The sequence below is a fragment of the Littorina saxatilis genome, linkage group LG3, assembly GCF_037325665.1.
Source record: "Littorina saxatilis isolate snail1 linkage group LG3, US_GU_Lsax_2.0, whole genome shotgun sequence".
Lineage (NCBI taxonomy): Eukaryota > Metazoa > Mollusca > Gastropoda > Littorinimorpha > Littorinidae > Littorina > Littorina saxatilis.
This window is the reverse complement of record NC_090247.1, coordinates 41,148,510-41,172,594: the sequence shown is the minus strand read 5'-3', so window position 1 is coordinate 41,172,594 and position 24,085 is coordinate 41,148,510. Positions and strand designations below refer to the sequence as shown.

At 39.6% G+C, this 24,085-nt stretch overlaps 2 protein-coding genes across 7 annotated transcripts in view; one reads left to right on the top strand and one right to left on the bottom strand.

Moving 5' to 3' along the window:
• LOC138962380 (serine/threonine-protein phosphatase 6 regulatory subunit 3-like) overlaps nucleotides 1-12,163 on the top strand; it is a 28,364-nt gene extending 16,201 nt beyond the window's left edge. For 3 of the 5 annotated variants that reach the window (XM_070334182.1, XM_070334179.1, XM_070334178.1), the window contains exons 21-27: nucleotides 128-335; nucleotides 1,263-1,336; nucleotides 1,564-1,810; nucleotides 3,244-3,414; nucleotides 4,085-4,159; nucleotides 8,236-8,385; nucleotides 8,736-12,163. In XM_070334182.1, the coding sequence (XP_070190283.1) occupies nucleotides 128-335; nucleotides 1,263-1,336; nucleotides 1,564-1,810; nucleotides 3,244-3,414; nucleotides 4,085-4,159; nucleotides 8,236-8,385; nucleotides 8,736-8,820 (1,010 nt within the window). In that variant the 3' untranslated portion in view covers nucleotides 8,821-12,163. The remainder of the gene's footprint in view (nucleotides 1-127; nucleotides 336-1,262; nucleotides 1,337-1,563; nucleotides 1,811-3,243; nucleotides 3,415-4,084; nucleotides 4,160-8,235; nucleotides 8,386-8,735) is intronic. The other 2 variants (XM_070334180.1, XM_070334183.1) reach the window with 2 other exon arrangements.
• LOC138962381 (alpha-ketoglutarate-dependent dioxygenase alkB homolog 3-like) lies at nucleotides 11,517-21,185 on the bottom strand. 2 transcript variants are annotated; one of them, XM_070334185.1, is made up of 5 exons: nucleotides 21,031-21,185; nucleotides 17,643-17,835; nucleotides 14,928-15,137; nucleotides 14,422-14,520; nucleotides 11,517-13,674 (listed from the first exon to the last, which is right to left on the bottom strand). In XM_070334185.1, exons 2-5 carry the CDS (start codon nucleotides 17,715-17,717, stop codon nucleotides 13,594-13,596), a joined length of 465 nt encoding a protein of 154 aa, XP_070190286.1. In that variant the 5' UTR covers nucleotides 17,718-17,835; nucleotides 21,031-21,185; the 3' UTR covers nucleotides 11,517-13,593. The 2 variants fall into 2 exon arrangements, with proteins under 2 accessions (XP_070190286.1, XP_070190285.1); XM_070334184.1 differs by lacking the exon at nucleotides 21,031-21,185 and adding an exon at nucleotides 19,136-19,283.
• Between the last annotated feature and the right edge of the window lie 2,900 nt (nucleotides 21,186-24,085).

Here is a 24,085-nt window from a genome sequence, read left to right as displayed (position 1 = left end):
CGTAGACCTGTTGAAAACGACGTTAAACACCAAATAAAGAAAGAAAGAACAACGTAGACCTAAAATGATAAAATTGCCCGATTTTGTTTTCCTCGGTGTGAGTTACTGATGTTGATGGTCCACATAGATGACTTGATCATCGCAGGTCCCTGGCCGGCCAACGGAGAGAACAGCAGTCATGCGGAGCCCACAGAGATGGAGACCAACTCTCCGTGGGAAGGGGCGGCACCACCGCCTGCTGCCCCGCGTGAGGGTTGGGCCAGCTTCGAAAAGCCGCAGGCCAGCGCAGCCGACAACTGGGCAGATTTCAGTAGCTTCTCCGACATGAGCAGCAGGTACTGAACATTGTTGAACTCAACTTACATTGTTGAACTCAACTTTGTTGTTGTTGTGGGAACAAGTTTTAATATTTAGAGCTGGTTCTTTTCCTACAATGTATCCTTGAAACAAACTTAACAGATAAAGAGAGGAAAAGGTTGTGTATATGTTTGTGCATGTGTGAGTGTTTTCCTCAGAGGAAGAGGCTGCATGTGGGTGTTTGCTTTAATGGATGTATTGTATTCACATTGGAAAAGTGGATCAGGGCTTCAAAGGAAGTTGCATACTGTACATGTTAAAACTGGTGCATGGCAATTGTGTCACAGAAGTTTTTATACGACAAAGCGGTTCTTTTCTCCTGTACTTGACTAGGGGGCCAAGGAGGATTAGGACTAGCTGTTGTGTGCTTTTTATGAAAATAAAGAAAGCCTGATCAGATACAGGTCTAGGTTGATCCATTGAAGTCTGTGTCTATGATTGTATTTGACTTCTTCTTCTTCTTGGCGTTCGCAGAGGTTACACGATCAGACCAGCACTGGTGATAAATGTTGTCGTTTTCTCCAACTCCTGTCGACTGCCGTATAGTTTGGTCTGCAAGGGAGTTGGTGACGGCCACACTTCTTATTGTTCCTCATCTAGTAAGGGACATTGCTGTAAGATGTGTTCCGCTGTTTGGTCTTCTTGACCGCAGGCACAGGTTGGTGATGGCGCCAGCTTGAACTTTCGGTTCATGTGAGCATTGAGCCTGTTGTGGCAAGTACGCAGCCTGATGAGGTTTACTTGCTGCTCTCTGGACATTGTGTGGTAATCATCTCTGTTTGTCCTTGGCCTCATCAATGCCTTGATGATTGTCTTCTGCTCACTAAAGCTGACAGTGTTTTCAGGTTGTATTTGACTGAATGTGACAAAGCGGAATTGTTGACACTGCTGAACTTGTTCTCCAGGACAGGGAATGGACCACGAAGTAGTTCACCAGTAGCAATGGATACCTCAGAAGCTTCCAAAGGAAATGCTTATGGTAAGTTTATTTGAATTGTTCTTTGTTAACAATGTTGTAGAGCTCTATCTTGGAGTTGAACATGAATTTCATGTTGTAATTCAGCAGTACTGATAAACAATTCAAGAATGTGATAAATGCAGGGACTTTTTTGTGTGGAGTGTACCTACTTGTTAAGAAGAGTGTTGTTTTCCTGCTGTACTGTTAAACACATGTAGATTATTCGTTCATTTGATTTTATGTTACAGTGATAAGCGACGACAGTGCAGTCCCAGAGAGCAGTAGCAGTGGTAGCATTGAAAACAAAGACAGACCCCAGGCATCAGGGAGTGGGGACATGAAAGTGGAGAGCTTAGAACTCGCGGACGAACCTCTCCCCGACTCGACCTCCCCTCCTGTGTCTTCTCTGTCACCCCCTGTGCAGTCCGACGCAGTCAGCACCACCCCCTCCACTTCTGAACCCCCTCCTTCTTCCACTGACGTCACTGTGTCAAGGTGTGTAGGACTTTGTCAAGACCTGTTAAGATTCTGGAATTACTGATAACATAATTATGGAATGTCATAAATCTGTATTAAAGGTACTGAACTTGTCAAATCCAGGTGCACGGAGCAGACCTGTTTACCCTTACGATTTTGGCGTAATTTATTACGATTTTCTGCAAAAAATACGCCGTTCCGCTATCCGTGTCAAGACTACGATTTTCATTTTTTTTATTTTTTTTTTTTATCAATTCACATGTTTGGCATTGTTTTTTTCAATGGCAAAATGGGGTGAAAAAGCACAGGACTGACCAGAGATCATGTCTGTCTGATGAGACGCTGGAGAGCCTTATTCTAGTGGTGAAGTCTCGCCCTCACTCATTTGGCAAGCGCAAGTACAGTAGAGAAGCGCTTGACACACTGAGAAAGGCCTACTACGAGCAAAAGAAAAAGAATCAGTGATGCATGTGCTTTTGGTGTGATCTTCTTTGAAATTATGATGACTACAAAAACTGACTGATGTGTTTTGTTTGTGAATGGTGGATATATGTGCATGATTGCGTTTCGCAGACACAGTTGTCATGTGCGTTGTAATTGGCGACGAATTTTGGATGATTACTATTTTTGTGCCAGGATTACTATTTTTGGGGCTGAGCATTACTCCAAAACACTTATGGGGGTAAACAGGTCTGACGGAGCCCCTGGGTCTTTTAGTCATACCTCAGGCAGCTATCCGTTAGAAGAACTACCAAGTTTCATTGACTTGCACCCAAAGAGTCAAGAACTGCGATTTTTTACGAATTAATTTCGTACTCGGACCCGTCTGGTCTTGGCCTATTTTTGGATCTAAATTTAGATCAGGTAGATCACCACATCATGCACAAAAAGACACGTCACTAGCAAACTGTCAGACGTCATGAGTTTGTGTAAAACAAAACGGAGGCCGGAATCACTCAGTTGAATCGAACTCCGACCAAACACCACGTAATAACTAGGTTAATTTTTGCACTCGCGTGAACAAGAAACTGTCGAGCTTCACAGATGTCGTCGTTGGGTAGTTTTGGGTTTGTTTTACTACCATAAGAGGATTTTTGAACTGTAAATGCACTCAGCTGCAACAAAAACGCAAAACGAAGGCTGTGAGCTGCACTGTGCCTTTAAATGTTGCAAAATGAATAAAGAACAAGGAGAACTGATTGCATTTTAATATGTAAAGCACTATAGATATGAATGTACTTATTCACATTTGTAGTTTGAGTGTGTTCCCCCACATCTCTTTTACTTTCTTTTTTGTAAAACAAAGTCTTGATACAAGAGTCAGCAGTTTTGATAATAAGTGCTGTCATAAGCAGTGTGGAAGCAAATCTGCCTTTCAAAAGCTTGACGCATTTGATTGAAAGCATCAGAAAAAAAATCAGAAACTTACAAAGTTACACTTAATTTTGCAGCACATCCAGTGAGGCAGAGAGCCCCAAACCAGCACAGGGTGAAGTGAACATGGAACCCAAAGAGTCACCAGTTGCTTCCAGTGCGTCTGATGGTGTCGTGGTCCCCACACCCAACCCCATGGCTGTAGACAGTAGCACAGCAGCTAGTAGTACACCTCAACAGAATGCTGAGTAAGTCTAGGGGGACACAGTTTGTGTGTGTGTGTGTGTGTGTGTGTGTGTTAAGTAGCTGACTGTGACACTTTGGAATGCAGTCATACCAGGTTTTGTGATGGTTGCTGTTTGGAGACAAAAAGTGTTGATGCTATCTTTCCTTGTGTAGCAAGTTTGAGTTTATGACCTCATTAGATTTTGTTTCTATTTTCGTTTTACATTGTTAGTAGTGCTAGCCACAGAATAGTTTTATCTTCTGTGGTAAAGATTCATTGTAATAGATAGCTTTAATGAAGCTGATCCTATTACCAGTTTGTTATCACTTTTAGTGTTTACGTCTGCGGTTTCCAACCTGTTTGTTTTATTCGTTTTTGTGTTTGTACGTTTGTTTCTGTTTTCATTCTGATTCGATTGTAGTATTTTTGGTCATTTCTCAAGTTTTTGTTTTCAGAGATGTTATTGCCTCATAGAATGGATGAACATCACAGTAGAACTAGATGAACATTTTACCCTTAGAAATGAACACAGTGTGCAGTTCTTTTTGAAATGCAGTGTGACACATTTTTGCATGAATTTGTAGATTACTCGGCATTTTTCTCTTTCTTGAGTTTGATCAGTTCTGGCAGAAGCTGATGGATGCATGGTGGTTGAGATTAATTCATGTTGGCTGTCCCCTTGTTTTCTTAAGGCTTAGCAATGAGGCCAAGAGCAACAAACAAGATGATGATGACAATGATGATGATGAGTTAGGTGCCAACTTCGAGTGAGTGACTGTTGTCCACAAACCTACCTACCAACCAAACCTGTTCTCAGAATTCTGTACTGTAGCGCTGTCGTCATCTCTTCTGTTTTTCTAGTGCCGTGCAACTTTCTGTTGTCATTTACCCTTGCTTTGGTTTGCTGTTAACACACTTAACACAGTGTGTTAACACAGGAGAAAATGCAGAACGGAAGGTTGGGGTCCTGTTGGTGTCTGCACAATCAGCTTGATATGCTATTGCTATCCCATGAAATCTGAATGTGGAGTTGAGCTTTCTCGTACCTTCTGACAAGCAGAAATGTTTACCTAAAGCAATTTTATTTTATTAAAAAAGAATTTGGGGGAAGGTTACATATTGGAAACAGACAGTTCTTTTTAGACATCCAGTTGTCTACATAAAATATAACTACAGCCACTATTTTAATCAGCCTTCATGGGATGGTGATGGCACCCTGTTATGATCAGTTATAGGCAACTGTTAATCAAACTATAATAACTGAATTCAAGGGTTCTTCAAATAAATCATAACTGAATTCTCTCTTTTAAACAACTGTTAATCATGTTATAATTAAAAAATATTTTAAATGACGTCTAATGTTCTTCAGATTACATCTGAATTCTGTCTTGGAACAAATGAATACCTTCTAGTAACACCTGCTTTAAACCTGAGTTTTAAATACTTGTAACTGAATTAGTTGTTGTTTACTATTAATGTATGTTTTGATCCTTCTTCAGTTAGTTGTCAACACACACGCTTGTGTAGACTTTGCATGGGTAGGGTTAGCTAGGGGTCTAACCTTTAAGGTTGAAGCTACATTGCTCAGTAGAATTCAAACCAGTATCTATTTAGCACAGGTACCCAGATATATAACTGAACAGCTGCATGATTTTAATGTGCTCTATGTTGTCAGGTAAAGTTTGTATTTCCAGTTGTTTATTGTATTCAGGCATGGGAATTGTCCGCCGAAAGGCAAATTTCCGCCGATATGTTTTTTTGTTCCGCCGAAAAAGCAAAAAGCCGGACCCCCTTAGTAAGGCTAGGTGCTTCGTGCCGTCGACTTTGATATTACTTACAAACGTTCAGCCTTTTTTACTTTTTTCCATTCTCATGCCTGTGCATTGTTGCTTGTTCATGGTTTATGAGGCCATGTTTATGTCCCATTTTTAGACTACAAGTTTATATCTCAATTTTTCAAAGCCATATTCTTTCTTCATCATTTTCATGCAGGTTTTTTTTTTCCCAAAACTTTCCCCGAAGCACAGGTTACAGGTCCAAGATTGCTGTTTGCTGCGTCCTTCCCATTTCCCCTCACTGAACCTTTCCCCTGGAAGCACAGTTTTGTTGTTGCCTTTAAAAAAAAAATAATAATAATTCTGTTCCAATATTTTTCTTCTCTCTTTGTGAGTGTGAATTGTCAGATGTTGAAGTGTATCAGTGTTAGATGTGCGTGCTTATGAGTCATTCTTCACTTATCGTGACAAAAAAGGGGAATTGGCCCCAAAAATCAAACTTGTCATAAGAATAAAACAATTAGTGCCAATCTGAAGACATGTGCATCAACTACCTGAATATGCAAACAGCAAATTGGTAGCTTTGATACCTTAGATAAAAACTCCATTCTCGTCGGGGGGTCATGGTTCTGGTAACCTGCATAATGTTGTGACACTCAAGCATGAAATATACCACTTTTAATCACTCAAGTTGTGTAATAAGCATTGATAGGATAGAAGTACTTCTTTTTCTACCAATATGAACCATGTTTAATGGTAATGAGTGGAACTCGTACGGTTGCAAGGCAGGAAATAGTGTGACGCCATGTGCAGGTTACCAGGCTTCTTTTTTTTTTCACCAAAGACTTGATTTCTTTACACTCATTATCATTGACTATTCACATGATTTCCACACACATACCCTTGCAATGATGCAAGTAGAACACAATACAGTCTGTTCTTGAAAGAAAATGTGATAATAAAATGAAAAAGGTAACCTGTGTGATGCGTGACGCCACTGCACAACACAGGTTAAAAAAGACAACAGGGAGAGAAAAGAAAGCAATAAAAGAAAAGTTATGAAAAACAAAAGTATCTGGTAGTTCCTTCTTCTTTAATAATCAGAATTTAAAAAAATTAACACGTTTTCTACAAAAACAACGCTGATCGCTGCGTTTCCCTGCTACCTGCATCACAAGTGACACTGGGAAAATCTGCAGGGATTCGAATGCACTTGTGGTCAATTGACTGATATTAAAAAAAATACAGCTTCTTAGTAAAAACAGAGCCTTCAGATAGATTACCTATAGCATGAAAAACACTTCTTGTGAACTTACCGATGCACCCTGTGAAACGAAATGAATGGCGATCAAGCGATGTTTCGGCCGAGTCCAACAAGTTACCTGCGCACACTGGTTCTCGGTTGTGTGACACGTCATCGAATTTGGTTTAGAAAACACACCACGTGACTATTTTTGACCCAAAACGTCATCAAGTTTGGGGTAGAGTTTGATAATGCATGTTTCGGGGCCCTTCACAACATGCCAAGTTGTCGATCACCGAAACAGAACTTGAAAAACAAACTCTGGTAACCTGAGTGACAAACGTGACACCAAGCACAAATCAAGACATTACAAGTCTTTGGAAATATTTTATTTCTTGTTTTTCAATAAAAATGTGAGTGTCTTTCATATGTTTGTCAGTTTTCATTAAAATTTTGTTTGTTCAATAATTGTGTCGTCTGCTTGACCTGAATCTGTGGATAGGAATTTTGTGACGCCACGTGAAGGCAGGTTACCTCCATTTCAAACCCCAATTTTACGGCAAAAAGCAAGCAGAGTAAAGCATTCGAACATACCGCTGATTTATTTTAACCTTGGACAATCACATGCAGTCAATCATTTGGGTTTGGCTATCTTTAAACTAATTGCAATGGGCGATTACAGAAGTAGGGGTACGCATTCCCATTTTCCGACGCCATTTTCAGCACTAAAATCGGAATTGAATCAAAATTAACCACAGTAACAATTTTTTTTTCCATAGTGCCATTTTCTACCGATGCATTTACATTGATAAAACACGGATATGATGTGATTTTGTTTTTTAATTATCTGAAATTATTGTTTTTTGGCTTTGAACGAGATGTACCGCGATAGTCACGATAAGTGAAGAATGACTCTTATACATGTGTACTGATTTATGTTTTGCATTGATGATTGAGGACAGAGAAAGAAGGAGTTAGAAGTTAGGCATGATTCAATTTTTGTCAGGACCGTGGTACGTGCTTTGTGAGGCCCCTTGGATTAGAGGACACCTCTCACAAGACAACACTTTCTGTTGTATCTTTGTCTGAACTGTACCTGTTATGAGAGGACATCTGTACTGAAAGGACACCTTTGGTTGATCCCAAGGGTGTCCCAAGGGTGTCCTTCCATCACAGATATCACTGTATTTAGAACAATGGTGTAGAGTGCAGCACTTGGTTTTTATAGCGGTTCTGCACGTTTATCATGTGCTTTATATACACAGTTCTGTAACTTGCCAGTAGATTCCTTCAAAGGGGTGTATCAAGCTTTGGGAAACACTGCTTCAGTCAACCAGTGGAGATATCAATGACATGATTGTAGACGTCATGGCATGCTGCTTTCAAAGCTAAGCTAACAAAACAAAAAAATAAATAAATAAAAATTAAACTGACCGAAAGGGTTGTCCATTTAGATTTGTTTTGCCTCGTATGAATATTTTTACCAAACAATTCAAAAGGATGCAGAATCTAGCTGAACGTCTTCCTGTATAGATAGGAAATCAAGTGACAGCACATGTAAACGATGTACTGCTGCATAGTTATGGTATGTTACTGCACAGTTTTCTGTGCTTATCAAATGTTTTCTCTTTGACCTTCGTAGAAAATGAGTGCATAATTATGTTCAAGAGTGTTTTTTTCTTAATCAAACAAGATTCGACAACAAGTTTGGGGCATGAACTCAAAACCATATTCAAAAGTTTTGGGCCCAAACAGGATCTTAACGAGAACACAGTTATGTGTTTTAAGACTCATAAGTATAATATTGTGTGAAACATGTGTTCAGCTTCCTGACGGCCAGCGGGCTGATGTGCAAGAGCCCCGGTGCGGCAGGGAAGGACAAAGCAAAAACCGGTGCCGGAGATCAAGGTCAGGCAGGAATGGAAGCTGCTCAGGAGCCTGACACAACCAACTCTCTGGATCTGGAAGCCGCCAGGTACAGACTGTGTGTTAGTGAGAGAGAATGTTAGTGAGAGAGAGTGAGGGTTCCTTAGCCAAAGTTCGGTCTTGCTTGTGTGAATGCAGAAATCTTTGATGTATGTGTGGCTTATTGTTGATCACCGAGGGCTTTCGTCTATTAGAACTACTACAGTTTTTCCCTATTTAGATATATGCAGTGATTACTTCTCTTCCTAAAATATATTGCATTTGTTTATGCTGAATTTTCCCCTGGTAGGAACTTTTAACAACATTTTTTTTTTAAAGTACATGTATACTGCCTCTATTGACGTTTTTTTTTCATTTTCGCTCCAACATGAAGTACATTGCTGTTGCTTTTGTGTGCAGAGCTCAGGCTAAGGAAATGATGGAGCGCTATGACGCTGCCACTGTACCGTCATCAGAATCGACAGTGCATAACGGACCCGTCTGATAAGAGGCTCCCCGCCCCGTCGCTTGCTGTCGGGCGCTCTTTCAACACCCTGTACATAACGGCCTTACAATAGACTCTGCCCAACAGCCCCCTCCTACCAACCCAAGACAATTTTTGCTGTGTGGAGGGGGTCCGGCGCGACCACTGGAGGCTTAGTCTAGTGCCTGTCCCACTATTTTTGTTTTTCCAGCCAAATATTAAAGCGGAGATGTAATACTGACAGGAAGGGAGAAGAGACGGACATGAACCTTGCTTGTCAGACCAGGCCAGTTGTACATTGTTTTTCCAGCCCAGGGGAAGAAGGGATTATATCATGCAAACAGACATCTTGTGGCTGAGTTTATCAACTGATGTTCAGTGACTATATGGATGTGTGATGAAAGGTGAGAGTGAGGCTGTGGGGGCAGGGGGGTGGAAAAGTTGTAACCTAGCTTTTCCCTCTCCCTGTTTGTTGCTGTTTGGCTTACACTCATGGGCTGATGATTGTGAAGACAATTAAAGGGGGCTTTCAGTCACAAGGAGAAATGTGTGTGCTAATCATAAGCACAGTAGTGGAATGAGATGGGAAAGAATGAGAGAGTAAGTGGAAGGGAATGCCAGAAGTAAGGATGGGCTTTGGAGAGATTGATTCACTTGGTCCTTGAGAAAGAGTGTTTGTTTCTGTGTGTGCGTGTCTCTATTTGTTTTAAGTGGCAGCTGAAATGGCTTCCTCTTTTGAGCGCATGACTGTGATCACTTTGCCTACCCTGGCAGAATGTCCTACCACAGTGACAACCATATCAACCTTTTTCAGATGGTTGGTCAACCATATAGTGCATGAATGCTTGCTGCTCTTACTGTCTTAGTATGCATTAGCTAACTGGCTGCAATTATCAGGATTTTTCTTGGGTTTCTCCCCATTCAGTTTTTTATCTTTCTTTTGTCAAAGTGAGAGACGTATGCGCGGAGTCTGAACATAAAGGAATTTCACAGCGACTATTAATCAGTCCATCTCAGGCACTGTTTGAAAGATGCGGCATTTTTCTTTCAATACTCAAACAGAACGGAATTTGTGACAGAGATATAAAACAACATGCATTACACAATTTGATGCATTAGCAATCACAATGTCTCCTCTTAAGAGTCATATGATATGCAAACCAGTGAATGAGATATGTGTCTTTTGGTCTGTGTTTTTCTCTCTCCAAATTTGCATGAGTACTCAGTAGACTGGCTAGTCATGACTGATTCACTTGCCATCATGTAACTGTCCAAGCCTGGGCTTTTGTGCTGTGTAGGAAGATACAGTTCGGAGTAATGTTTTTGTGGATGCTATGCTGTAGTAGAGATGCTCCCAGTCAAATTGAATAACTAAAATGGTGTGTTCAGTTGTTTTATTATGCCCACAAGATGGGAGGCGGTAATTTCCCGTTGTGTTGGTTATAGACGTGCCTGCTGTGTAGATGGGGGATAAAAGGGAATGTGTCTGTTCCAAAGAATGCTCAAGAGAACTGCTATTCAGACAGAAGTGACAGTGTATGCACAAGGTTTTAGTTTTTTTATTTGCTCTAAGACTCTACCAGTGATGCAATGTTTTATCATGATTCTAGCATTAACAGCGTTTGGTGAGATATCTTCCCCTTTGTGTGCTTGTGTTGTCCCTTCATTTCCTGTGTTTTTGTAATCTGTCAGCGCCCCAAAAGTCAAAGTTACTCAGATTTATCATTGTTTGATGAATTGTTGATTGGTGCAAACAACAAAATCATAAAATCAAATGAAGATTTGAATATATAGTGATAGGATGCGAACTTTGAAGGGCTGATAAAAGGTTGAAACAAAGTTAAAGCACTTAAAGCATAAGACATATATATATATATATATATATAACAGTTCACATTTCTGTAACTAACATAGTATTATTCCTGTTTTACCAAGGGTTGTACAGGTACTGTAAGATAATGATCTCCCAATCTGTTTCTGCTGTTAGCGTGTGTCCTTGTCGTGATCAGTAATGTTAAAAACATGTTTTTTATGTGGACATTTCTTCATAAGATGTACTAATAGAGACTTCACATGTGATGCGAACTATTCTCAGTGTGAATGAAGTGTGTGAATAGTGATTTTGAAACCCCCCGCGGGTTAGGGGGAAGAATTTACCCAATGCTCCCCAGCATGTCGTAAGAGGCGACTAATGGATTCTGTTTCTCCTTTTACCCTTGTTAAGTGTTTCTTGTATAGAATATAGTCAATGTTTGTAAAGATTTTAGTCAAGCAGTATGTAAGAAATGTTAGGTCCTTTGTACTGGAAACTTGCGTTCCAGTGGGGTCATATATTGTGCTGCGTTGCAGGCCCCTGGAGCGATTTTTTGGTTGGTGCTTTTGTGAACAAGAAACAATTAACAAGTGGCTCTATCCCATCCCCCCCCCCCCTTTCCCCGTCGCGATATAACCTTGAACGGTTGAAAACGACGTTAAACACCAAATAAAGAAAGAAAGAAAGATTTTGAATGTTCAATGGTAAAAAGTTAAACGAAATCAGAGCAAGTGTGAAGTAATCTTATGTGGTTTGTACTGCAATAAATTGCTTCCCAAAAGATTCTATTTTCTCTGAACATATTGTACAAACAGTAACATTTTATGAGAACGGCAAAATTGTCAACCATTGCTAGCCCCTAGATTTTGTACATTTTTGGTTGCAGGTAGACGGGGTGTTATGAGTTTGATTTTCTGTTTGTTTGCACTGTATCTCATTATTCTTGTGTAGTATTTATTTCCAAGCCAATCTGGTCAGAGTAACATTACTGTTTCTTCTGGGCTTACACAACTTAATTCATGAAAAAAATTGTGCCTCTTTTTATACCCTCTTATTTATATAGTCATTCCGAGAGACTGACAGTATCTTCGTTTCTTGAATTTAATTTTATTCTTCCTTTTTCTGTTTTTTTTCTCCCCGCTTCACTTTCGGTTGACCTGACCAGCATCCCATTATCAGGACCAAAACAAACGAAAATACAAAGAGAAGAAATGATTGAGCGCAGTATCTTCTTCCATAAATCCAAAATTGCTGTACATATGGAATAATTTGTTGAGAGGCTGTGGAGAGTCTGAGTGAATACACAAAATAAATAGAATCATCTTCTGATAATTCAGACTGGTATGCATGTGTGGGTGTGAAAAGATGTGAAGAAAAGCGCTCAGAGAAAAAGAAATAAAAGGTAAAAAATACATAAGCTGTGGTGAATTTTTTTGTGTGTACAGACTGACAGAAGTTGAAAATTGTGTATGTTACTTTTGGTGTATTGATTTAGTGCTTGAATACTGGAATTGAAAGTAAAGGAAACTGACCACAGAATGTCTGTGCTTATATCTGTGTTGCTGTGTGTTTGCCCTTGGCAATTGGATGTATGCGATTTTGTATTCCATGTTTGTGTGTGCATATTATGCAGTGTCGAAGCAAACCACCACCTCATCCCCAATGTTTTCCAGAAATACTCTCCTTGAAAAAGCATGGTGTTTACTCTGAATAATATTTTTCAGTTATAAACTCAAAAAGCCATCTATCACAAAGAACTTTTGTTTGCTTTTTGCTTGAAGAACCACATTTTTCAGAAACTTCCAGTAAAAAGGTCAATGAACACCAATTACAGCAGGTGAAATACAATTTCTGCTGGCAACATTTACAAAAAATAAAAAACAGCAAGCCTTTCAATCAAAATGTGTATTTAAAGTAGAAGAGCGCTCATACCATATAATGTCAGAGCATGCTTGGACTTGAAAAAGCTTGTACACATTCCATGAATGAAGTACATGTTCTTGCATTTACCGCTTTCTCCAACAGTTTAGAGAATCTGCTCATGAAATGAATAGTTTGGCAGTAATCCACAAGTCTTCACCACCAGACATCCCATCCTTCTCGCTTATTGAGTGTTGTGCACTGATTATTTAATCGCAATGTCTGCAGCATTATAAGTTAAAGTAGGCCTCATGTCCAAGCCAAAGAAATTCACGAAGTAAACTTCAAACATGTTGTCATACTAAGAGATCACTCACACACACACACACAAGCACACTCTTGAGGAAGAACGCAGGACTTCTTCAGAGTTTTGATACATAAATTTGCAAATACTGCACCCAAGTTTTGTATCACAGACAATGTATACCATAAAATGTACATGGTTTCTGCAAGCTGGTTTAGTAGTGTCAGATTCTTAGTTCAAGATCTTATTCATCTCCTCTGTAAACAAACATTAATACAAGCAACTAACCCAACAACCAACTAGACACACAAACAATGTATGTTGGAGAAAAAAACGACAAGATGTCAACAGATTTGTCACAGCCATCCACATTTTTCCACAGTAACTAAAGCTTTACAAGAGGTAAAAACCTTGCAAGCTCTTGCGAACTAGAATTTGACTTTACCACAAACTGCACAAGGAAGACTGAAAATTATACAAGTACTTCACCTGGCTTGCTCACGATTTCATTCTGAAAGTCGATGCAATTAACTTCAGTCCTAAACAACATACAGTGAGTCAAGCTTGTTTTTGTGCATGAGCTCGGTCAACTTGCATCGAGACAATGATCAGTGATCATAAATGCACAGGTAGGGTGAAGGTTACTAAGACAAGCTTTTTAACATTTAGCCATCTACAACAGGCGCATTCAGAAATTGAGCCATCTTCATGAGGTGGGGAGAGGAGAAGTGGGGGACCTTATTAACGTTTTCAGCAGACAGGTTGAAATGTGTGGTATGTGTACTGCACTGTATATGCTGACCTAGTGGCAACACGGTCATGTTTTTTCCGGACAAATGACCCTGAAGGTCAGGTTGATGCGAGGTCCTCTGTCATGGTATTCCTTCGGGACCTTGTGCTGCAACGAGGCAATCAAAACAAAATATAACTCTACACTGGAACACTGGCTACAAGCTGATAACAAGCATACTCCCCCAAAAGCATCCCACATCTTTTTATTAGTCACTTCATTCTCTACTTATTGTCTGAAAGAGGTTACAGCCGATAAACAGAGGAAATAGCGTTTTATTCTTTTATTTTTTATTTTTTATTCCTGTAGACTCCCTGTGGAGCATAGGGCCGCAAGCGTTTTATTCTATTATTTACTAATACTCTTAATGGAGAAACATCGCCATGTCATACTTTATTTGCAACGTGAAAAAGCATTCAAGCAGATTCAGATGTTCTGATAAAAACACTAATTCATACAGATCCAAGTCAAAAGGTATACCAAGTTACAAAATTAACATGAACCAATCAACTTATGCTTATTATGATGCAAACAGTAACATTTTACGGTAAGGCCCAACAAAAAAATAGGTGTGGTTACGGTAACATAGCCAAAAAAAATAGGGTAGGAAGGTAGGCAATCACTTTTTTTTTTTTAAACTTTTTTTTCTAATGTGTACAAATTAAACCTACTTGACATGGAAATAAGTGTGCGACTCGGGCGATTTTGCTTTCATTGCGTTTTTTGCACTGTTTCTTTTTTTTTTTTTTTTTTTTTGACAAATGTAATAAAAAGTTATAGGGTCGGCCCCTAAAAATAGGGTAGGTCGGGTTTCCGTAACCACACCTATTTTTTTTTTAGGCCTAACATACACACCTGCCAGTCAGCCTGCGTAGCACCTTCCATGATGAGCAAAGACCCACTGACCAGTGGCACACGCACCCTCTGGCTGAATGTGTAGTCAACTGGGTGGCCCTGGAGAGTCAAGATTTAATTGTTCAAAACATGGACCAGATGATGACACAAAACTAACAGACAACCAAATAGTTTACAAGTGTGAGACCTTGCTGAACTAAAAACTGCATTAGCAAGGTCTGGGAGATGTAACAATATTACAAATATAGGTGCTTAAAACTGTTATAGAAATTGGAGCTGACTATTATAAAAGGATTAGAAGACCAGTTTTGGAACCCCCCATTTTAAGACACCCCCCCCCCCCCCCCCCAATTTAAAACTCCCTTAAAAGGGGGGGTTCCACTGTAGCAAAAATATCAACAGAAGCTGGATTCACTGTCTCTTTACATTTCTCACTGATATTGCCTGGAAAAGGATTGTTCAAATACCAATGTTTGTTTAACACTGCAAGGCAAACAAACACATACTGGTGGTGGTTTTTTCCTCATCTCAAACACCCTGGTGTCTCCAAACGACAAGGACGCAATGGTAGGGTTGGTTCCTAGGGAAGCCTCATCATCTGAATGCCAGTCTATGCTGTCGTGGCCATCGCGGTAACAGTTGCACAGGAGAGAGTTGAAGCGGATGCCGATAATCTCGTCCAGTCGATTTCTCAGCTCTTGGATCTCAGAAGGCCACTGAAAAGGTACAGAGGGGAGAAAATCCCTGTATTTACACTGGCTTGAACCACTGTGTGATGAATGCACTAGTTTTGATAGAGGGAAGAAAATATCTGAAAAGTTTATGAAATAGCAATACATGTACTGCAACTTGATGAATGTGTGTCACAAGTGAAGCATGAGAGTAAATAGAGAAGTTGCCATCCACTGTGTAATACTAATACTGTAATAGTCATCACCAACAATGCAAACCAACCAAAACAAAATATAACAACAAAAATAAGAGACAACAGCTCTGAAAATTTAAAAAAACAAATAAAAAAAATTGATAATAATTGATAAACAAAATCTATAATCAATACAATTGTCACTCAAAAGGGATTTAGATTCTCAAACCTAACTAACAGCAAATGTTGCCAAACATTAATCAAAACAACAATGAAGGGCGCCCTGGTCACATGCCTTTGAAGATGTCATATTCGGCTTTTTGTAAAAGTTGAGGCGGCACTGTCACACCCTCATTTTTCAATTAAATTGATTGAAACTTTGGCAAAGTAATCTTCGACGAAGGCCGGACTTGCTTAGAAATTAATTAATGAGTTTGGTCATTAAAAATCTAAAAATAGTAATTAAAATTATTTGTTTATAAAACGATCTAAATAGAGAATACTACATGGCTTGCTGTGTCGTACCAGATTTACACAAGTTGTTTTTTAGAATATTGAACTGTGAGCGAAAGCGAGCTGTTCACTATTTGAAAAAGCAACGAGTGTAAATCTGGTACGGAACAGCAAGCCATGTAGTATCGTTTATCCTACATACTGTAATTACGTGTATTTCACTGAAAATGTCCTACAGTCGAGGCAGCTAACTTGAAGACGCTTGTTTTGGAACCTCAATCTCTTCTAAAGCCTCGTGCAATCTATTACGTCAAAGTAAAGAAACATCACTTTGAAAGTGTGGCGTGACGTGTTAGTTCCAAACATTTATCGAGGGTAATTAGCGAGCGCAATTTTTTTTTCTATAATGTCGTTTGTCTCGGTGACTTTGGCATCATAAGCAGTGAAAAAACAGGTCCCTGCCAGACTTGCTTGACATGACCTCATTTACATGATATACACACGTGTGATTTGAACGATTATTATCTCACGAGTGTCTCTCTCACGTATGTAGGATAACAAAATTTTATTCTTCATCATTTTCTGATTACAAAAACATATAAATATGTTCTATTCGGTGTTAAAACAAGTTCTGAAAATTAAAAATATGAAAATTATGATTAAAATTAAATTTCCGAAATCGATTTACAAACAATTGTACCTGATTCCTTGTCGGTTCCTGATTCTAAAAACTAATAAATATGATATATTTGAATTAAAAACAAGCTCAGAAAGTTAAAAAGAACAGAGATACAGAAAAGCATGCTATCCTGCTCAGCGTAGCCACTACCGCGCTATTCTGGCTAGTCAATTTCACTGCCTTTGCCACGAGCGGTGGACTGACGATGCAATGAGTATTCGGTCTTGGTAAGAAAGAACAAGTCGCGTAAGGCGAAAATACTACATTTAGTCAAGCTGTGGAACTCACAGAATGAAACTGAACGCACTGCATTTTTTCACAATGACCGTAGTCCGCCACTTGTGCAAAACGGAGTGAAACTGACGAGCCTGTTCAGTGCGGTAGTGGTTTCGCTGTGCTGCATAGCACGCTTTTCTGTACCTCTCTTCGTTTTAACTTTCTGAGCGTGTTTTTAATCCAAACATATCATATCTATATGTTTTTGGAATCAGGAACCGACAAGAAATAAGATGAAATTGTTTTTAAATCGATTTCGGAAATTTAATTTTGATCATAATTTTTATAGTTTTAATTTTCAGAGCTTGTTTTTAATCCAAATATAACATATTTATATGTTTTTGGAATCAGGAAATGATGTTGAATAAGATAAACGTAAATTTGGATCGTTTTATATATAAAAAAAAATTTATTACAATTTTCAGATTTTTAATGACCAAAGTCATTAATTAATTTTTAAGCCACCAAGCTGAAATGCAATACCAAAGTCCGGCCTTCGTCAAAGATTGCTTTACAAAAATTTCAATCAATTTGATTGAAAAATGAGGGTGTGACAGTGCTGCCGGATATGACGTCATCAAAAATATTTATCGAAAAAATGAAAAAAATGTCCGGGATATCATTCCCAGGAACTCTCATGTCACATTTTATAAAGATTGGTCCAGTAGTTTGGTCTGAATCGCTCTACACACGCACAGACAGACAGACAGACAGACACACATACACCACGACCCTCGTCTCGATTCCTCCTCTATGTTAAAACATTTAGTCAAAACTTGACTAAATGTAAAAAGCAGTACGTTCAGTGTCATTCTGTGAGTACGACAGCTTGACTAAATGTATTTTCGCCTTACTCGACTTGTTAAAAGTTGCTTCACTGGTCTCCCTCAAGTTCGCTCACACCACAAGCTCATCATTAAATACAAACTCCATGCATTTGCAACACACCTCTAACTGTGCGTCATGGGTGACACCAGAATACGTGTAAGGCTGTTCCCCGAACCATGCAGTGAGACGAGGCATGAGGTACGAGGCACCCTGGATAATAATGGACCTCTGGCGCCAAGGAATATTGTGAAACAGCTGATCGTACAGAACCGCTGACTCCTGCGGGTCCAAAAAGTTGGGAAAGAAGCGCAACCTGCACAAATAGTTATGATGCAAATAAGTAAACTCATGGAGTTGCAACCAAATTCATGTACGTAAGTAAATAAATAAATAGCATGTCATTTGGGTGCACTCACATAACTAAAAAAAATAAAACCAAAAGCAAAACAAATTCATAAAACAAGAAGGGCAAAGCCCATACGACTCACATGCTTTACACATTTTTCCTACCAAAATACATGTGACCTTGACCCAAGGTCAAGGTCATCCAAGGTCATGCAACACAAAGCTGTTAATTCAAGACATAGGAAGTACAATGGTGCTTATTGGCTCTTTCTACCATGAGATATGGTCACTTTTAGTGGTTCACTACCTTATTTTGGTCACATTTCATAAGGGTCAAAGTGACCTTGACCTTGATCATATGTGACCAAATGTGTCTCATGATGAAAGCATAACATGTGCCCCACATAATTTTTAAGTTTGAAACAGTTATCTTCCATAGTTCAGGGTCAAGGTCACTTCAAAATATGTATACAATCCAACTTTGAAGAGCTCCTGTGACCTTGACCTTGAAGCAAGGTAAACCAAACTGGTATCAAAAGATGGGGCTTACTTTGCCCTATATATCATATATAAGTGAGGTATTGAATCTCAAAAACTTCAGAGAAAATGGGAAAAATGTGAAAAATAGCTGTTTTTTAGGCAACATTTATGGCCCCTGCGACCTTGACCTTGAAGCAAAATCAAGATGCTATGTATGTCTTTTGGGGCCTTGTCATCATACACCATCTTGCCAAATTTGGTACTGATAGACTGAATAGTGTCCAAGAAATATCCAACGTTAAAGTTTTCCGGACGGACGGACGGACGTCCGGACGGACGTCCGGACGGACGGACGGACGGACGGACGGACGACTCGGGTGAGTACATAGACTCACTTTTGCTTCGCATGTGAGTCAAAAAGCAAAAAAATGCATAAAATAAAAACATTCTCCTAGCATTTGGCTTCAAGGCCGAGGGTCGGGTATAAAAGCAGAGCGGCGCGTGGCACTTCAGTCTAATGTCCAACCCTTTTCAGGAAACGAGCTCTCACTTGAAATATTATGTTCAAAAATACTCTGTCTATACCAAACTCAAAAGCACCATTTTTGTCAGGCAAACATTTCAAGGTGTACACCATACATGCACCCCAAAAAGTGTGTATATTAAGCCCTGGATAACGTACTTTCAGGAAAAAAATTCACACACCAAATTTAAATTCAAAATCAAACGGCTGTCAGTCGTGGTGGACTGGGCGGAGCTAAAGACACGAGAAAATAATGTCCACGCACCGCTCATTCCTTTTCGGCAACATACATCCGCAACACGACGTTTACCAGATGTTGCCTGACCCCAAAGTTCCGGTCACTCCGCCATGGATGCTACATGACACCACTGGCTAATCTGCCTGAGCAGAGTGAAACACTTTCAATGATCGTTCTGTAATAAATAAATAATTTCAAAGATAGTCTGCACTTTTCGAATGTTAGTTTGGTTGATATTACTTTTTTTTTTAAAGTGAAACAATCATATCCATCCGAAAAAAACGTTTTCTTCTTGGGCTGAAAAAGTAAGCTGAAGTTATTTTGTGGATGAATACGTTCGTGAGATAGGTACCAATGTCTTGAATTTATGGCAGACTTTTCCAGAGAAAATAATATTGTACGCGTTGCTTGATGTTTCCGGTAGAACACCGCGTATCACAGTCACGCACGTTGGAACCAGGCACTCATGACTCATGAAAGACATTTTCTTCACTTTTTCACACACTAAAACACCACTCTTCAGCAAATGTCGTAATCTCTGTCTGTCACAGATATCATATTCAACAACATCCAGCTATAGTGATGCTCTGCTATCTAATTAAAACTTTATCAGTCACAAAGCTATTCTCCTCCTGCCACGACGCGACACCATGCCTTGACTGACTAAATGCAAGTTTTCCCACCAAATTTCTCTTCTTCCCGCAAATTTTGGTGACCTAGTTAGTCTCAGACAAAACCAAACATGTGGGCTGGGGGAGCGAAATACACGCTCACAGTGCCGTTATGTATCTGGATTTACTGGTCAACCTGAAGCCAACGGTCACATGCGTAATTAACAACCGCAAACTATATCTTCTGTTCAAAATAAGGGTGTCTAACAAGTCAGTTTCAACTTGTTAGATTCACAGACTTTACATTTGGCTTATTATGGCAAAGACAATGGTCAATATATTTTCTTTAGAGAATGCAGTCGGTTTGTGTAACCAGGGTTCCATTGTTCCAAAAGCCAGCTAGACTGACCTACTCGTCTTGAAAACGGTACCTTGATACCTTAGGAACTGTAAAACCAAGACACAGAGCTACATAGTGGCGCCAATGTCTTGGATGAAACATTCAAACATGCATGTACAGAAAGCAGTGACACATTTAACTCTGTAGATGGTCCCTCAAGTTCTTGGCATCCGATTGTTGGTGCGAGTTTCCACTCAGGTTCTGCACCAAGAGAGAGAATATTTCTACTCTTCAGTCTACAACACGAAGTCAGGTTGACCGGTTGTGTCAGTGTATGGCACTGTATAACTTTCACCATGTGCTCAGTTGTATTACACAGTGTACAAATGCACGCATGCGACGGTGTGTGTGTGTGTGTGTGTACGTGTGCGTGTAATCTGCACACAGCGGATTTATTGCTTAGTGTTAATAAATCATTGCCACTAATAATGCTTCCAAATAACCGTCAGAAAAAAAGGTGAATACCACAAACACATACACACACACACACACACACACTAGCCCTACACACACACACACACACACCACACACACACACATAAAGGGAGTTTACAGAAGTTCACAAGAAAGGCACGTACACACCAAGGAGAGGTATGCAGTCTGCTGTTGGCTTGTTTAATCAAGCGGAATGCCATGGCCACTGCATCCACCAGACTAGGTAACTTGAGACCAGTCGGTCACTGAAAATAGGCTCCGCCTAGACCCATGGGTATTTTGACCTGTTGGACCTCGGCCTTTAAAATGATTCACACCACATTACCATTTTGTGTTTTACAGATACATCACATGAGCGGTGATACAACAGAACTTTTCAGCAGAATTGTGATATGGCTTACCAGGGCATCTTTCTTACAAACCATTTGGAAAAAATGTTTTTGCCATCTCTTTCTTTAATTCTTTCATCGAATTACCTTGAGACGCCAGAAGGTTCTAAGCTGATGTCAAAAAGGCCTGGTTTTCTGCACACACAAAACTCATTTTGTATTCAAACGATGCTAAACTTAGAAATCTTGTATGCAATTATAAGCCCAATTTTATGTCAATACAGAGTATACCATTGTAACAATAGAATACTATTAAAAACTCAAATAAAAGACTAGACTGTCAATGACAATTGCAACAAGTCGCGTAAGGCGAAAATACAATATTTAGTCAAGTAGCTGTCGAACTCACAGAATGAAACTGAACGCAACGCAACGCAGCAAGACCGTATACTCGTAGCATCGTCACTCCACCGCCCGTGGCAAAGGCAGTGCACGTGGAATTGACAAGAAGAGCGGGGTATTCGTTGCGCTGAGAAGGATAGCACGCTTTTCTGTACCTCTCTTTGTTTTAACTTTCTGAGCGTGTTTTTAATCCAAACATATCATATCTATATATTTTTGGAATCAGGAACCGACAAGGAATAAGATGAAAGTGTTTTGAAATTGATTTCCAAAAAAAAATTTTGATAATAATTTTTATATATTTAATTTTCAGAGCTTGTTTTTAATCCGAATATAACATATTTATATGTTTTTGGAATCAGCAAATGATGGAGAATAAGATAAACGTAAATTTGGATCGTTTTATAAATTTTTATTTTTTTTTACAATTTTCAGATTTTTAATGACCAAAGTCATTAATTAATTTTTAAGCCACCAAGCTGAAATGCAATACCGAATCCCGGGCTTTGTCGAAGAGTACTTGACCAAAATTTCAACCAGTTTGGTTGAAAAATGAGGGCGTGACAGTGCCGCCTCAACTTTCACGAAAAGCCGGATGTGACGTCATCAAAGACATTTATCAAAAAAATGAAAAAAACGTTCGGGGATTTCATACCCAGGAACTCTCATGTCAAATTTCATAAAGATCGGTCCAGTAGTTTAGTCTGAATCGCTCTACACACACACACACACACACACACACACACACACACACACACACACGCACATACACCACGACCCTCGTTTCGATTCCCCCTCGATGTTAAAATATTTAGTCAAAACTTGACTAAATATAAAAACTGTGAGGGCCCCAAAGGGCGGTATTATCCCGATCACGGGAAGGGAAATTTTAGCTTTCACGATCACAGTTACCTTGATTTTTGTTTTCACGATCACAAACACCTTGACGAATAGAGGATCATATAGAGTGATACAGCTGTGAAACATGTACGTTGAAAAATAAAATGCTTTGCAATAATGCCCATCACGATCACGAACACAAATGACGATCACGATCACGAGACTTGATTTTTTTGTCATCACGGATCACGGGCAAAGTCCCATCAGGATCACAGAAATGGAAATTTCGGCAATCACAGTCACAGCTAGAAAGGTCAATAAACGCCAATCACGATCACGATTTTAAACCCTTTGGGGCCCTCAACTGTGGAAATACCAGCTCAAAATAAATGGTTGTCTGCTGCTGAACTGTCTAATGTCAGTGGCACAGGTGTAACAAGGTTCGAGGAACGAAAAGGAAACAAAATCGATTACTGATCAGCCATGCGGATGAGGTGCACAAGAAAGTTACCACTCCAAACCGGGGAGCCACTCGCAGTGGTGGATTGGTTTAAACTGAGATGTGTTGTGATTTTAACGAATCCTGAGAACCCGCGCGGTTTGTTCTCTCCCGTTTGGGTGGCGCCCACTTTCGGTTCGTGCACCTCAGCCCTGGTTCCCAGTCTAGATGGGGTTTTCAGGGTTTTTTGGAGGTTTTCGGGGTTTTCGGAGGATTTCGGAGACAAGTAGTACCCCTGGTTCCCGGCGAAAACTAATTTGATGTTATGCCGATGAGATGATGATGTGTTAGGGCCGGACTCACTGGACTTTTACTCGCGGACATGTGATACAACGTGAGAAAATAATGAGAAGATACTAGAACAACAAATATATTACATGTAAATGCTTTAGGCCAACAAAAAAAATTGTCTGTTTCTGGTCACCCGACCGACCCTAAATTTCGGCGCCGACCCTAAACTTTTTTTTTCCAAACTCAAAAATTCTTTTTTTTTTTTGGTGGTAAAGGACAGGGTGAGAAAATGAACAACAAAAACGTGTGAAAACGAAAGTCCGCTGACGATTTGTAAATGTGTTGAGTGTCTTGTCTCTATGTATAGTGGATCCAGTCTCTTTGCGCGATTTTTAAAGTTAGTTTTATTGGTCTACATTTGGGGTAAAAAAAAAAATTAAAAAAAAAAAAAAATCCCCACCTACCGACCCTATTTTTTTTAGCCATGTTACCAGAAACAGACAATTTTTTTTTTGCCTTAAGTTTGAAGTCGCGCGTGTTCTAAAAACAAGTCGGCCGGACATGGTTGGATGTGACAGAAATCCGGGGCTTTTCACTTTCGCCGCTTTCTAACTCTTCTAAAACGCCTCCCTTTTTTCATTTCTATGACTTAAAACTTGGCATAACGCGAGAAATTACCGTGAAGATACTATGTAGGCTAGATCGACACAGACATGACATGTAAACACTTTAGTTTGACCATAGACCATGGCTATTTGGTCTATGGTTTGACTGAGGTCGCGTTTGTTGAAAAACAAGTCGGACATGCCGGTCGGATGTGGCAGAAATCCGTACTTTCACTTTCACTCGCTAGCTCTTCGAAAATGCATCACAACTCCCTTATTTTTCATTCCTATGGCTTAAAACATGATACAACGTGAGATAATACTATGAAGATACATGTACTAGAACAACAAAAATATTTAATGTAAATGCTTTAGTTTGAGGTCGCGCGTGGTTGCGCAGTAATTAGTCAAACCATTTAGGGATAATCATCTGATAATTATTTTGCTCAATGGGGTTAACGTACTCCCCCATTTAAAAAACGAGGGGAGGGCTCTCTCTCTCTCTCTCTCTCTCTCTCTCTCTCTGTCTCTCTCTCTCTCCCCCCCCCCCCCCAGCAAAGAAATCATTTTTCTTCCTTGGCATGGTATAGAAAGAAAATATAAGGAAGAGCTGATACTAAATAAT